This window comes from Nyctereutes procyonoides, unplaced genomic scaffold (assembly GCF_905146905.1).
Source record: "Nyctereutes procyonoides isolate TBG_1078 unplaced genomic scaffold, NYPRO_anot_genome, whole genome shotgun sequence".
Lineage (NCBI taxonomy): Eukaryota > Metazoa > Chordata > Mammalia > Carnivora > Canidae > Nyctereutes > Nyctereutes procyonoides.
In genome coordinates this window covers 42,667,769-42,684,554 of record NW_026575020.1, presented here as the reverse complement: position 1 = coordinate 42,684,554, position 16,786 = coordinate 42,667,769, and the positions used below count along the sequence as shown (strand labels likewise).

Genomic DNA, 16,786 nt, shown 5'->3' with positions numbered 1-16,786 from the left:
CATTTCTGATGAGGAACCCGGTGCAGAAAATACAGTGACTTTTCCAAGGCCAGGAAGAACCGGTACCAAAACCTAGGTCTCCTGAAGCCAGGCCACACTGCCTCCTTCCAGAAGGCTAACAACTCCTCATTTAAAAGCACAGGAACAAAAAAAGAACAACAAAAAAAAAAAGAACAAAAAAAGAAAGAACAACAACAAAAAAAAGCACAGGAACATTGAAGGCTGACTGAGCAACCCCTGAGGAAATTTCCAAGTGCCTTTGCTACCCCCACCTCTACCTGGAATGACTCTGAAAGGGCCCATGTAGAATTTGGCACCACCACTTCCCTATAGTGGTGCCTGACTGGCCATATTCTTGTCTGGTGTACCATCTGCTCCTTGCTGGGGTGGGACAGTGGGCCTGCCTATGGGCAGAGGGCCTCAGCTCCTGTCTAATGGCCTCTGAAATGACACTCTTGCTCAGCACAGGAAATTCCACCTTTCCCGTAAGTCTCAGAAATGGTTCCTGCTCAACAAACTTCACACAAAAGAGGCTTTTTACTGGTTACTTCTGACTTAATGCTTAAACACTTTCAAATGGAAGAGAGTTGTCTGGTTTTATTTCTTGCCCATAACATAATGCACTTATCATTAGTCATTTCCTGTCTGTTCTTACTTGGAAATGCACACATATTTTTCTAGTTTGCTGACTGCCATCCAAAATGTGAGACGTTTGGAGGTACAGAGGGCATAATGTATCTTGAAGCCACAGCACCCAACCTTGGACAAATTGCTTCAGTTCCCTGTGCCCTCTGATGTGAATAGGACTGTTGGGGTTCTCAACTTCTTGAAAACATGATGAAATTTCTGGTCTTCTCTCCAGGAAAAAATACACACATATACAACATTTTATGTAGTTAATGGGCTCACAGATACTCTTAAAGCCTTCATGTACCACAGACTGAAAACAAGCTTTTGATTTTCTTAGCTTGCCCTTTGAGGCCATCCCACTCTGGCCTCTGGGTCCTCATCAACTTCCCCAGCAGCACCTCCTTTCCGTGAATCCACTTCATGCACCTGCCTCTCTACCTGTTTTGTACCCTTTAAGTCCCCCAACAGAGCCCCGTGACTTTGTTTCTTCCAACAAGGACGTCTTTTCATCATTTGTGTGTTTCAAATACTCATTTGAGGATTTACTCATCCTTTAAACCTCAATTCAAATGCCACCTCTTCCTTGTCAGGTTGCTTTTTCTGTTTTATTTTTTTAAACTCTTCTTATCAGCAAATAATCTGTCCTTATACTTTTCTCCTTTGACTATTTGTCTTTACCTTTAGGGCACTTTGCACTTTCTTTTTTTTTTTTTTTTTTTAATTTTTTTTTTTTTGATTTTTATTTATTTATGATAGTCAGAGAGAGAGAGAGAGGCAGAGACACAGGCAGAGGGAGAAGCAGGCTCCATGCACCGGAAGCCCGATGTGGGATTCGATCCCGGGTCTCCAGGATCGCGCCCTGGGCCAGAGGCAGGCGCCAAACCGCTGCGCCACCCAGGGATCCCACACTTTGCACTTTCTACCTTACTTGTATGTGTGGGTCTTGCCTTTCCCACTGGCTTGTGAGCTAATTGAGTTGTGTAGGTCTTCTCCCTGGCATCCAGTAAGTGCTCAGTAAATACTCTAAGAGCCAGTAGCTGTGTCTCTAATCCTTGCATGGTGTCAATGACAAACAACAAAAAAATGCAATTATTCATCTCTTTGTGACCCAGACTCCTGATTTATATGAAATCTTCAAAAGTGCTTGGGGTCAGTGTGCGCTGATCTGTAGTGTCTTGTCACAAAGGAATCCTTAGGAATCAGTGAAACCCAGAATTTCAGCAAAATGTCAGCTGTGCAAGCACAGATGGGCCTTTGGTCAGGATGGTTAGATGACTCTTCTGCAAGACTGTTTGCAGAGGAGCACTCTCTGATAAGATGTCTCACATTTTTGAAGGCATGTTTAGTCTAGATATTTTAGGAGTCTCTCTTCCCTACCATTGAGGGGATTTCAGTAGGATACACTGAGTTTAAGTGGCAGAGGTCTGGGCTTGGAGGACCTCTGATTCATGTGTTTTTGTATTCTTCTGCAGGACAGGACAGAGTTACATTCCTTGGTCTTGGTATAAGCCCCAGCTGAGAAAACTGAGCCACTGAGATATTCCTTCATCTTTTTTCTCTTAGAATGTTCCACCTTTATCCCAGATTCTATGTAGAACCAACCTAATTTGGGGATTCACTTAATTTATTGGCTCTGAATATGGTTCAGGATCTGATCAACATGCTTGGACTCAAGGTGAGAAGTGAAGCCTGAGCTCCCAATGAAGGCTTTAGAGGACAGACCTCTCTGAATCAGGCCAAAAGCTGCCCTGGCAGCCTGACTCCTCCCCTTATAATACACCAGGTTGTTGTTGCTGTGATAGGAAGTAAATGAAAGTGGGAGAGGGTATTGAGATGTTGCTGTGGGGAAGAGGAGTTTCCGTGCCTTATATAAATCGTGTTCTAAATACACATTTTTGAATAAGGGATAGGCAGTCTATATCACAGCTCCCAGGCACTGCATGACATCACGATATTGAAAAAAATCACCTCTGGTCCCTCCAAGGCTTCACTTACACTTCTCTGGGGTCCTAAGGGCTATGATTCCTGAGAAAGGAACCTATGTTCAGGAAATGAAGAAAAATACCAGTGAGAAGGCTCCCCAGGGTAAACCGACCTTCCAAAAATTAATCAATTGATGGAACACTTTGTTTTTTAAGTAATCGGGGAATGCAATTTGTTTACTTCTTCTTTGGATAAGAGTTTCAAAAAAGAAACACTTAGGCTGCCTAAATCCCTTGAGAAAAGGAAAAACCCATTGATTTTCCTGGTCCCCCACCCCTTATCTTAAAAGCTTTACTTTGAATAGAAGGAGAAGCGGGAGGTCAATGGAGCAACATGGCAAAGTGAAGTGGACACTGCTGTACAGGTCAGGAACCCAGAATCTGGTTCCCACTCTGCCTTTAACTAGCTTTGTGACCTCTTCACTGAGGTTTTGTCTTGTATGATTCACACGTGCAGAACCATTATGTACACAACTCAGATGGGCTGCCTCAGAAGCTGGTGACCTAGTTGTCACCCTAACAGAACTTCAAAGCCTAATTGGTCAGTTGGTGGGCCTAACAACTGGCATTCATCTAATATTTTCAGATGTTGTGAGGCTCTCTCCTGGGTGTCATTTCATATGATGACCATGACAATCCAGCCAGGGAGATACCTTGATCCCCATTTTAGATACCAGATCAGAGAACAGAGTGCCTTGGCCAATCTCAGTACAATGATAAGAGGTTAAAAACTTCACCCCAGACCAGGATGATGCCACATCCAGTGCCTCCCCAGGACACATGCTGCTCCTTCATCAGGGATGCTTAGGGGGGAGGTTCTTGAACAAGGGAGCTGACTGGCATGATGGTTTCTAAGATCTCTTTGATTCTAATAGTCTGTGTCTCTCTCAATAAAATGAGGGGATTGAAGTAAACCAGGAATTTACAATATTTCTTGTAGCAGGAAGGATTCTTTGCTGTCAAATGAAATCTGCTGTGGAACGCCAACATGTAAAACAGTTCATTACTTCCACCCAAATGTCCATTAAGTAACAGAGGAATAATAAAATATGGTATATCCGTATAATGGAACATTATTTTGCCATAAAAAGGAATAAAGCACTAATACGTGTTACAACATGGGTGAACTTTGAAAACATGCTGTGAAAGGAGCCAGACACAAAAGACTGCATATTGTATGTTTCTACTTATATGAAGTATCTAGAATAGGTAAATCCAGAGGCTGAAAGTAGGTTAGTGGAGGTGGGAATGAGGGGTGGCTGCTTCAGGAGTACAGGGTTTCCTTTTGGGGTAACAAAACATTTTGGAACTAGGTAGGGGTAGTGGCGGTTGCATAACACTGTGAATGTACTAAATGATATGGAATTTAAATAGCTAATTTTATGTGAGTGTTACCACCATATATGTGTCTATAGATACATAATGTTTCCAGAGTCCCTCCCTATCAGACTTACCCTTCCCATGTCCCTTCAGTGCCTCCAAAGAACCCTAGTATGTAAATCAGAGTCACTAGATATTACAAAATGTTATCATAGTTCAAAAGGGTTCTCATATGACAGCTATTTTATTCCTTCCGGAGCCAAAGATATTTTTTCCTAATCCAACAAAGAAATATGCCTAGGCCAGTGACATCTTGCTACTTGGAAACAGAACCTTCCATTGGCAACCAGCTCCAATGTCAATTCTAATCCACAGTGACCTAGCAGTTCCAGTTTTAGGATACGTCATTGGTTTTACACTCAAAATTCTACTTTAAGTATACCAGGAAAGATAATGATAGCTAGGCTTCATTTTTTGTTTTTGCATATTCTAGTAGATGATTTTATTTTACTTTTTTAAAGATTTTATTTATTTATTCATGAGAGACAGAGAGAGAGAGAGAGAGAGAGAGAGAGGCAGAGACACAGGCAGAGGGGGAAGCAGGCTCCATGCAGGGAACCTGACGTGGGACTCGATCCCAGGTCTCCAGGATCATGCCCTGGGCTGAAGGCGGTGCTAAACCGCTGAGCCACCCGGGCTGCCTGATAATTTTATTTTTATTATTATTTTTTATCCATTTAACAGAGACAGAGTAAAAGAGTGAGCATTAGCAGGGGCCTGGCAGGCAGAGGGAGAGGGAGAAGCAGGCAGAGGGAGAGAGAGAAAAGCAAGCGTCCCACTGAGTGGAGAACCCAATGTGGGGCTCGATCACAACCTGAGTGAAAGGCAGACTTTTAACCATAACTAACTGAGCCATCCAGGAGCCCCAATAATTCTTTTGTTGAGTAGTAAACTAAGCATTTAAGTGGCTACTATTTATCAACAGGTTTCACTATTTCATTTAAATGTCATTTCATAAAAAAAAATGTCATTTCATAGCAAAGGATACTGAGGCTCATGTAGCTCTGCAACATTTCTGAGGTCAGAACTTGATTCGAGCTCAAGAGAAAGCTTCCAGCTATGCCAAGATGGGTCCCAGGAGTCAAAAGTTCCTGTCCTCATGCAAGGCATGAGGACTGCTTTCAGCCCCATCAGGAAACTGACCCCAGCCCATAAGCTCCTGGGGTGTATAAAGATGCCTCACACATGGACACAAGCCTCCTCCACACCTTCCCAAGGAAGCTTAGAGGCATGAAGAGGTCAGGACATCTATCTACCATTTTTATTCTATCTATTTGGGGAGCGTGAAGACCCACCTCACTGGTCCTGCTGACAATCTGTACTCAAGAAGGAACTAAGGAGGGACACTTCAGACCCTCTTTTTCTAAAAAGTTGTAGGGAAAGGCTAGGATAGCACTTTTTTTAAAGGCTTAGGTCAGATCCTATTTAAATACAAGCCACTCTGGTTTCTAAAGCTACCTCCTAACCCAGAAGTCTATGTGACATCATTTTCTGCAGTCAGAAAGACATGGTCTCAGATTTGGACACACATGATTCAGCTCTACCCCACTGGGCATTTTCTGTGGGCATAAGCATAGTGCTTTCTCAAGTTATTCTGAAACATTTCTACACAGAGGAGTTGAGGATAACTTTAGCCTTTTTATCTGCATGATAAAGTTACCAAAATGGTAATAATAATTCTTTATGTATAAATGCACTTTACAGATTACAAAGTACTTTCATGGACAATCATTTCTGGGGGTTTTTTAAAGGTGAAATTTAGGAAAATTATCAATAAATTACATTTGGCTATTAATACGCACCCTTATATTATGAGTAAGAAAAGGGGAAAGTGGAGGGTTTTATATTAGAATCAAGGTTCAGTTCTAGAAGTTTTAACTGTTCCTGGTTATCAATTTAAAAAGCCAATGCTGGGCAGCCTGGGTGGCTCAGCGGTTTAAGCACCTGCCTTCAGCCCAGGGCGTGATCCTGGAGACCCGGGGTCAGGTCCCATGTTGGGCTCTCTGCATGGAGCCTGCTTCTCCCTCTGCCTGTGTCTCTGCCTCTCTCTCTCTCATGAATAAATAAATAAAATCTTAAAAAATAAAAAAGCCAATGCTCCTTCAGTTAAAACAAGGTTCTGCTACCTATGACTGACAAGTCGTAATGTCTTTCCCATCCTTCCTGTGGTCCTGTGCCCCATCGCTTTTAAATTTTCAATCTACAGCTCACAGAGATGATCCACAATGCCAATTGTAGATAAAGCAAAACACTAAAACAAAAAAAAAAGAAAGGCAATTGTGTTTCGATACCATTTAATGTGAAAATAGTGATATTCTTATATCTCTTCCTATTCTGGGTGAGGGGCACACAATAGCCTTTGAATTCGTTCCCACCAAAAAAATCCGAATGCTCATATGTCAAGGTCATCTGTAAAGAGCTGTACTAGTGTGCCATACTGACATGGATAGCCACCAAAACCTCCCTACAATGCCATTCTTACAGTCTCTCAAGACCTAATCTCTGTGAAGGAGATCCATAACCCTTAGAGAGTAGATTTGCAAGGAATGAGTTTTATTACAATTAATCTGACTAAACTGCAATCCATCTGCTGCTTTCCTTAGGAGGATGGCTGAAGCAAGCAGTTGTGTGCCCATGTAAGTGGACATACCCGCTACTTGCTGCTGTGGTGTTGGAGCCACACCAAGGATGCAGCAGACCTGACAGGACACCATTTTGAAGCTCTAATCAGTGGAAGCCACACCTGGTGGGACTGACCCTATGAACTGCAGGTGAATGTTCTCAGCCAAGCCTTGCCAACAACGGCAATCTCTGCCTCACGTGGTGAAGAACACTCGGGAGGGGCAGTCAACTGAGCCGGCACCATCTAGCCTGACTCAGAATTTGACAAATATTCTTACAGAATGACATTTCCTGCCAGGCAGTGGCATTCAACCCTGGCTGCATGGTAGAATCACCTGGGGAGCCTAAAAAACTTATGTAGGCCAGGCTTCCAGCCCAGGCTAATTAAAATCAGTGTCTCTAGAAGTGAGGGCCCTCACACTGGTATTGATGAAAGCTCTCCAGATGATTCTAAGGTGCAGCCAGGGGAGAAGCACCACCACAGATCCTCTAACAATATCTCAGCTTGAAGCCAGTTAGTGAGGTGCTGCGGTAGAGGAACCTGCAGAACACCACTTGCTCAGGAATGGGAAGTCAGTGTTCCTTGCAGTCTTGAACCATAGCTGACAAGCGCTTTATTTGTCTTCGAGCGTGTAGGTCAATCTGATTTGTCGAGGGTATAAAGAATGCTATTTGAAATGCCTGTCTTTGATTTTTCTGCCTAAAACAAGCATAACGATACTCAACCCATACTTTGTGAGAGCCAGGAATTTGACAAAAACAAAACAAACAAAATACTCAGATGAAATGCCATTCATTTCAGGATGATTCCATGGAGGGAGGGGCGGGGCACATATGCCTACCAACATCCCAAGGCCTTGGAGTAAGGTGCCCTGGAGTAGGTGGGATGGAAGGGAATTACAACTGCTGTAAAGATTATAGAACTTCCAGAATTTCCTTAAATTGGGTCTGTGAGTGTTGAAACACAAAAGCTCATAACGCAAGAGTGTAAATGTCACGGAGAAAGTAAAAAGGAAATGATCTTTGTCACATTTAAGCAAACTGTGATGCTCTCTTTGGCTTTGTTTTACTTGCTGTCCTATGCTTGAGCATTTCTGAGAGAAGCACTGTGTGAACAGTGGTGGGCCAGAGGTGATCCTCTCTCCTAGGGAAAGTGGGTTTGTGGAAGAGACTTTCTAGATTCAAAATAATGATTAGCTAAAAAAACATCAGCTGAATCTCAAATGTCAGATTCATATACAAGTCTCCATCTCCTGATTTTAAGTCACTATGTTTGGAGGCTGATATCCATAAATGAAAATATGGTGGATTAGATTGTTTAATATGTAAATCTCACAATGTTGCCATGTTCTAAGAACCAAATGGCTTAGGACTAGGACATGGGGAGCAGAGTTGATGGAAATAAATGATGTAAAAAATACTTACTGTTTCTCTCTCTTGTTCTTAAGTGGGTCCATGAGCCGTAGTGTGTCTCTGATCACGGCCACCTTCACTTCTTCATCAACAAGGCTGGGGACATTTTCAAACACCCCTGGAGAAAGCTTGAATGGGTAAGGATTCTGTGTTACAGTGGTGGGAGTGACTTGGTACCAAGTACCTATCAGCCCAGCTCTACCAGTTGTACTGTTAGTTAGGTTTTGTTTATATTAATCTATAGAAGACAATTTTTAAAAGCCCCCCCCCCTTTATGGCAATTTCCTATAACAAATCAACAAAAGATATAAAGGGTAAATATATACATAAAGAGCGCTATGTTTTTCCAATCATCAAAATCACACATGCTCATTGCAGACAATTTGGAAATATAAGAAGGGGCTAAGAATCCCCTTAAAAGAATCCACATAATCTGCTCCACCCACCCAATATTAGTATTTGGTGTATTTCCTTCCAATCTTTTTTATGCATTTTTAAGAGGGAGGTGAAGGAAAAAATATAACCGCTGTTAAATGTACTATTTATCTTAGTGATTCAAGTATGTCAACATGGCTAAGTCATATTCATAGAATTTCAATTAGCTCAACTCCTGAGGCTAACTAATTAGTTCATGTCAAAACGGATGGAAAGGCTCAGCTGCTTCTATGTCTACAGACCTTAAAAATGGGAAGAACAGCATTCTGGGAAGCTACCATGGGTCAGATAGGTCTTATATTTATAGACTCTGTTCAGAGCTCAACAAAACTGAAATTATTTAGACTCAGGCAGAAGTTTGCTGGGCCTATCTGAGGATGCCTAATCTTGTTTAGTTGACTGAACAACATGAGAGAGAGAGAGAGAGCACACATGCAGTTGTAGGGCAATATATTCAAGATGTTCAAAGTACTCACTTCTTGCTCATGTTCAATTCTCATGCTGGGATTTGCATTTACTTCAAGTAGGATAGGCTTCAGGTTTTTCATTAGAAGAATGTCAAAGCCTAAAATCTGGACAGGATAAACATAATTCAGGATTACTCCCTCTAGCTACAATTTTTTTTTCAGGAATCTAGTATGGTATTAGGATCATTAAGGGGACGAGAAATTCAAACCTGCCCCCAACCTGGGTCTTGATCCTGGCTTCTCTTGTCCATGGCCCCTCTTCCTCTGGGTGTACTTATCAGGCCAGTGGACAGCAGGAAATTTTAGAGGAACCTTGATAATGGGATGAGTTCTCAAAGTGCATTTCAGCATTATCAGTGACCTCTTTCTTTTTTAACAGGTTTTTTATTATGTTAAAGATCAGTAGTGGTCCATCAATTTCTCCCTCTCCATTGCTCTCCTCTATTAAGTTGCTTCTTAGCCTAGATCTCTGAAAACTCAAGGCTACTTTTCTTAACCTCAGGTGTACCTCAGTATCACTGTAGGGCCCTAACCACTACACATCCCCCAACCCACATCTAGGAGTCAGAATCCTTCAGAGTGGAACCCAGGCAAATGAATTTTGAGAAATAACCCTCCCTTCCCCCCCCCAGGTGATTCTGATAGACCCTCTTAGCCAAGGAGAAGGGAATGTTTATTAGGCACCAATTACTATACAATGGACTAATTATTCATAATCTCATTTAATACTCATGACACTGTATTTGAAGGAGAGACTCTGCTCTCCATTTTACAAAAGCAGAAATTGAATCTCAGAAAGGCCGATGGATTTCCCCAAAGATTGGCTTCATGATTTGTAGGATCCAGTGCAAGATGAAAACATGGGGCCCCCTGTTCAAAAAATATTTTAAATTTCACAATGGTGACAACAGAGCATTAAACCAGGCTTGGAGTCCTTCTGAGCGTGGACTGCTGTGTCATTGCACTGGCCACACCCCAGGCTAACTCCCACACCATTTGTCCTTGGCACCTGCTCTTCCATCCAGCCTGCTGCTTCAGGGGAGGCTTTGTCTTCTGGCCTCTTTCAGTTCCTCACAAGCTCTAAGAGGGGGTAAGCACCCTGTGTCTCATTTCCTCTGCCTGAAACAACCCTTCTCCTACTTGACTCCTCCCGATCCTTGAGATCACAATTCTAATTAGACTCACACTCAAACAATGAGGACATCAGATTTTCAGAAGGACTCTCATTAACTCTATAGGAGGTGATAAGGTAGAAAGCTCCTAACAGAATTGATACAGTTCCAAAGTTTCAAAAAATAAAGTGGAGAATAAAGGAGAGAAAAAGGAAAAGCTACCAATGTGTCCCCTCCTCTGTGGACTCAAGAAGAAAAGATGAGAGGAAATCCATTTACTTGTCTATATAGAATGTGCATTAGTTAGATGATAATTATGAAACTGTAGCTTCATCCTTATTAATGAAACCAGGGCCTGAATGACCATTTTTGGGAGGTAATTCAAGATGAAGTTATTCTTCAGTGAAGGCCAATGGGGATGAGGAGCTGGAAAAAGTCATCCTGACTCTATTTTTCTTTCCCTGGTCATGAAGAGAAAGGAATGGAAATTCAGTAGAAGATGTTACATGCATTATAGATCTGCTTAATAATAGAGGACAAGTGGCTGTGAGTGATGAGCCCTTTAAGAGGCTCTGGTGACATCATCCATCTAACTTCAGACCTGGACTGGGGCATGTGGTGGTGATGAGGCTAGAGACAGCAGGGGGCTACGGTGCCTGCGTTTGTCATCCTTAGTCATCAGCTGCTTTTTGCTACATCTCAGAAGCTTGGACTCGTGCTTTCTCAACCTGGATGAACGTTTTTAGCTCAATGCACAGTGATTTCATGAAAATAAAGCTATAAGAAAGCTGGAGAAGGCAAAACCTCAATAGCCATATTGACTTGCACCCACCAATGGTGTGGTATTTTCCAAAACCTACACTTTGGTGTATGTAGCTGACAATGTGGGGTCTTGTACAGAAATGCTTTGGAATCAGAAAGACTTGGCTCCCGTACTACCTCTGCCTCTCACTCTAGGTGTGGTGCTTATGAGCCTCACTGAGCTTCATATACCTCGTCTGAAAAATGGGAGTAACAATAGCTGACTTGAAGGGTCAGCTGCTAATGGAAGTATAAAGTACTTAGGATTATTATTTTTTTAATATTTTTAAAAAATATTTTATTTATTTATTCATAGAGATGCAGAGAGAGAGAGAGAGAGAGGCAGAGATACAGGCAGAGGGAGAAGCAGGCTCCATGCAGAGAGCCTGTCGTGGGACTGGATCCCCGGTCTCCAGGATCACGCCCTGGGCTGTAGGCGGCGCTAAACTGCTGTGCCACCGGGGCTGCCCATTTTTTTTTTTTGTCTTTTTAAAAGAATATTTTATTTATTTATGAGAGAGAGAGAGAGAGACAGAGATACAGGCAGAGGGAGAAGCAGGCTCCATGCAGGGAGCCCAACATGGGACTCGATCCCGGGTCTCCAGGATCACACCCTGGACTGAAGGAGACGCCAAACCGCTGAGCCACCCGGGCTGCCCAGGATTATGCTCATCATATAGAAGGTGCTCGATATATGCTAGCTCTCTTTGCACTTTCCTACTGATCCCACCAATGAGAAATGGCATGACTTGGCTTTAGAATCCAGAGGAGCTCATTTCAAATCCTAGTTCTGCTTTTAACTTGTGTAACTACAGGCAAGTTACTCAGCAGCTCTAACCCAGGTTCCTCATCCGTAAAATGGGAATAAGAATAGTACTTACCTTAGTTCATTCATTCAAAAAATATTTATTGAATGCTTTCCTATAACCCAGGAACTATTCTAGCTTCTAGAAATATAGCAGTGGACCAGACAAGTTCCCTACTCTCATGGAGTTTACAATCTAGCAGTGGTGGTGGTGGTGAGGGGGGTGGCAAGGACGGGGGGGGGGGGAGGACTAAATAAAGATAATGTGATGTAAAATATCTTGCATAGTACCTGAAACATAGTAAACATTTAATAAAGGTCAGCTTTATTTTATTTTTTTTTGTAAGTTCAAGGAAATACAATTTGTTTTCTTTTCATAAGTTCAGTGAAATACGTAGCACCAATGGATCTCAACAAACAGAATAATAGTCCTGGGAGGAAGTTAGAGGTCATCTTGTCATAAAACCCTGGCATGTTAGAGCTGGCAAAAAAATCAGGAATTTATTTGGTCCAGTGTTTTTCAAAATGGGATTCGTTTCTGGGGAAGCACTGGGGAGGCCAAATCAAATTAACTTTTACCTATTTCATATACTGGCGTCCCCAGAGAAAAAAGCTTTGTTTTTTTTTTTTTTAAAAAAAAAACTATTCATCTAGTCTAACAGCCACTTTATGCAGATCATAAACCTGCAGCTTAGAGAGGGGGAAACCTCTCTCTGGTTTGATGGCAAAGCAGGAATTGTTAAAAGGGGAGAGAGAGAAGGGGCAAGCTTTTCAATCACATGATACTCTGCTCTCATGCAAGTGCTTTAGTCAGCAATTATGTGTTTGTTGCACACCTCCTACTCAAGAGGTACTCTGGGGATTCAAAGTTACTTGTCTTTTAGCCCTTCTAGAAGCTTCCAAAACAGGTTGGGAAGAAAAAGGGCCCTTGGCCATTACTTGTAAACTCATGCCAAGGCTCCGAGCTACATTTCAACGAGAGGAGATTCTCTTTTGAAGAATCAACGAGAGGCCTTGAACTACATATCCATCTACATCCAGAGTAGTCCCAACTGGGAGGCTGGGTCCTTAAACTTAGCATATCCAAACTGACTAGCCTCTAAAATGGTCTCAATGATCTCCACCTCCCGGTAATCATGCCCTTGTGTCATCCCCTCCCCTTGCGTGTGAACTACACCTAGTGACTTGTTTCTAAAAACTGCAAAGGGCAGAAATGATGGGATGTCACTTTCAGTGTTAAATTATAAAAAGACTATGACTTCCATCTTGGAATGCCTTCTCTTACTCTCTTGCTCACACACTCTGAGGGAAGCCAGCTGCTATGTTGTGAACTCCTCTAGAGGTCCAGGTGACAAGGAACTAATGTCTCCAGCCAATAGCCAGGGGGGCCTGAGGCCTACCCCCAGGCTCCTTCCCCATCTGGCCTTGGGGTAACTATAGTTCTGGCCATCCTGCTGATTGCAGCCTTTTCAGAGACTGAACTAGAGGGAGTCCCCAAGCCTAGATTTCTGATTCACACAAACTGAGAGATAATAAATGATTGCAAGTTTAAACTGCTAAGTTTGGGGGAAATTTGCTACACAGCAATAGATCATTAATACACCACCTTTCTCTAAAATTGACTTTGCCTCCTGTATTCCTTATCTACCCAATTATTCAGGTCAAAACTCTCTCCTTTATCTTTTACCATCTAGCTGCTTGCAAACTCCTACTCAATGAAACTCCTGTATGTTCTACCTCCTGAAGAGCTTTCCAGAGCTGGCCCATCCTCACTGCTCCTGGCCTCCATCGATTCTGTACCAGCTTTCACCTGGACTAATTTAATAGCTTCTCCATTTGTTTCTCTGCTCTCCAAATCACCCCTCTAGTTCATCTGGCACAAGGGGCTGCCAGAGTAATTTTTCTAAAATGCAGAGTATTAGCATTCCTCTACCTAAAATCCCTGCCTGCAGAATGAAGCTCCAGATCCATGGCATGTCCTACAAATTCCTCTAAAACTTGACTGATATCAATCTCACACTTCAGCTTTATTTCCTCCCCCTCCCCCTGCACATCTTAGGTTGTAATTGTGCTGAACTCTTAATAGTTTGAGGATGCTTTACTGCTCTGTCTTTATACTCTTCTGCCTGGAAGACAACTTTATTGATGAAATATTTATTGAGCACCTACTAAATAACTAGGTATTTTTCTAGGCACTGGGGATAAAAGTGGTGAATGAGACAAATCATGTTTTAAAAACTTACCCTCTTGGGGCTTACATTTTAGTGAATCGAGAGACCACAGTAAGTTAATAATTAAGGCCACAAAGAATGGGACATGGTGGATGGTTGGGGGGGGTGGCTTAGAAGGATGACCAGGGAAGGCCTTGTCATCCCATTGTTTTCTTGCTTCCACAGTTTCTGATGAGAATAACTTTTTCATTATTCTTTGTTCCTCTAAACATAATGTATCTTCTCTCTCTAACTGCTTTTAATTTTTTTTTGATCATCATTAGTTTTCCACAGTTTGATTATGATAAGCTGTGGTGTGTGTGTATGTCCTCCTTGGAGATTCTTAAGCTTTTTGGATTGAAGATTTCTAGTTTTTATCTCAATTCCATCTAGTTTTATTTCCCAAATTTGGAAATTTGGGGCCATTTCTGCAAGTATCTTTCTGTATTTTCTTTGTCTTTTCTGTTCAGAGAACATCAATTACACATATGTTAAAATACTTGATATTGTACCATAGATCAGTGAGGTTCTGTTCACTTGTTTTTCCTGTCATTTTCTTTTCTCTCTGTTTCACTTTGGATAGAAGCTATGGCTATGTCTTCAGGTTCACTGATCATTTCTTCTGCAGTGTCTAGTCTGCTAATCCCATTCAGTGAAATTTTCATTTCAGATTTTGTATTTTCTTCTCTGGAAGTTCCATTATGTTCTTTTTAATAGCTTCCACTCTCCTCTTCATTAAGTTCATATTTTCCCTAAAATTCTGTGCATAATAATAATAGCTGTTTTAACATCCTTTTCCTACTAGTTTCATCATTTCTGATAATTCTGAGTCTGTATTGATTCCCCCCTCCCCCAGCCTTGGTATGGGTTACTTTATCTGTTCTGTGGAATGTCTGGATGCTGGATGCTGGACAAGAATGGATGCTAGACATTGTGAATGTCATAATGCTGTGTCTGGATTTTGATTTCTTTTTAAAAGGGCTAGGGTTTTTTGGGCAGATAAGTTATTTGCAGATTAATATGACACCTCCGAGGCCTACAGATTAAGCTTCATTATGTTGGGTCTAGCCTAACTTCCATTTCAAGGAAGATTCATTCCTTTAAGGCATAACTTCTCTGGAATCTCCACTGAATGCTCCCAGTGACCACCAAGGACTATCCACACTAGCTACTCAGAGCGTGAACATCTCTCCCTGCACTGTGTGAGCACTGGAAGTTGTTTAGCTTATCAGTTTACCGGTCACTCTTTGCCCAAGTTTATGAACCAACATTCACACAGGAGTGGCCTAGCACCCAGTAATGAATGACACAGGGATCTCCGTGGATTCTGGGGCTCTTTTCCTGCTCACTTCTCTTCAGAATTCTGCCCACAGAATTTCAGCCACCTCAGCTTTCCCAAACTTCGATCTACATCTTTGCGGCTCATTGAGGTCATGGGGCTTGGTTTAGGTTCCCTTTCCCTGTGTCTGTGTCCTGGAGATTGCTCCCAATAGAAAGTTGTGGCAGCCATAAGACTCAACCTCAGTTCCACTCCCTACTTCCTCAGGGATCACAGTGCTGAGCTGCCTGTTGTCCAAAATCTGAAACCACTTAGTTCATGTGTTTTGTCCAGTGCTTTAGTTGTTTTCAGTAGGACGTTTAGTCCAGATTTGTTATTTCATCATGACCAGACGCAAGAGTCTTAGGAGGTGATGCATGAATAGGAACTGAATGAAGAGAGCAGATAAGTCATTTGAAGAGCTAAGGAAGGCATTCGAGGCAGAAGGAACAGCAAGAACCAAGGTCACTTTTGAACAACAGCAAAGAGTGAGCAAGAGGAAGAGTGGTAAGAGATGAGATCAGATAGGAAGACTAGGACCCAATCATGTAGCATCTTGTAGGCCATAGTAAGGAGCTAGGATTTTAAGTGCAATGAGAAAGCCATTGGAGAATTTGCACAAGGGAAGTAATTGGATCTGACATGTTTTTAGAGTCACTTTGGCTACAATGAGAAAAATAAGCCATTGACAGCAAGGATAGGAAACAAGGCATCAATTAGGAGGCTATTGCGGTGGTATGAGTGCAAGGTGATGGCTGCCTGAACTGTGATGGTAATAGTGGAGCTGGTTAGGATGTATTTTAGTCTACTTGCAAGAGTTGCTTTGGTAGCTGACCTAGGAAGGAGGGAAAAAGAGGAAAGGATGGCTTGGGTGTTTGCTTTGCATAACTGATCAAACACTGTGCATTTACTGAAATAGGAAAACAATGGGAGACAAGGTTTGGGAGGGAAATTAAGAGTTTTATCTTGGACATGTTGAGTGTGAAAGGCCCACTAGATACCTGAGTAGAAAATGAAAGGAGGCAGCTGGATATACCACGGGGTTAAGTGAGATAATTTAGGGAGTGATTGTAGATAAGAGAACTTTCCATGCACTGAGTGTTGGGAATCTCTAGCATCAAAGGTTCAGGGGAGGGGCACAGGAGCAGCTGCCAAGCAAGGTGGAAAGCAAAGCAGGCCACTGTGGGGGTGCCTACCCCTTTCTTCTTGGCAAATTCTGCTCCATGCCTGAAGTTCCTGCTAAAACAGCTCCTCCTCTGGGAAGCCCTCCTTGACTAGGTCAGACCAAATTAATTACTCCCTTCTCTGTGCTCTCCCAGCATCCTGGAGAGGCCTTCCTCCAGCATTTATGACAAGGAAATGTGATCCCCAGGTGCCAGTCTTCCCCACTAACCTGCGTCCTCTTTGGGACAAGGGCCATGCCTTATCCATGACCACCTGGCCCACAGCTAGTTCGGGGCTTGTCTCAGTGCGTGCCTAGGAAATATTCCAGAAGGGAGAAAAGAGCTTATATATATATTAGAAGTGGTCAAGGAAGGCTTTACAGAGAAGGAGGAATTCAAGCAGCACCTTGGAAGCAGTGAATTCCAAAAAAACAGTGAGACAAGAGAA

General features: G+C 42.4%; 1 protein-coding gene across 3 annotated transcripts in view; it reads right to left on the bottom strand.

Annotated features, from left to right (window-relative positions):
* The window catches only part of TTLL11 (tubulin tyrosine ligase like 11), a 250,608-nt gene that overhangs the window by 120,512 nt on the left and 113,310 nt on the right, over positions 1–16,786 (bottom strand). For all 3 annotated transcript variants that reach the window (XM_055319618.1, XM_055319630.1, XM_055319625.1), the window contains 2 exons: positions 8,939–9,034; positions 8,040–8,155 (listed from right to left, as the gene is read on the bottom strand). In XM_055319618.1, coding sequence (XP_055175593.1) covers positions 8,040–8,155; positions 8,939–9,034 — 212 coding nt within the window. The remainder of the gene's footprint in view (positions 1–8,039; positions 8,156–8,938; positions 9,035–16,786) is intronic.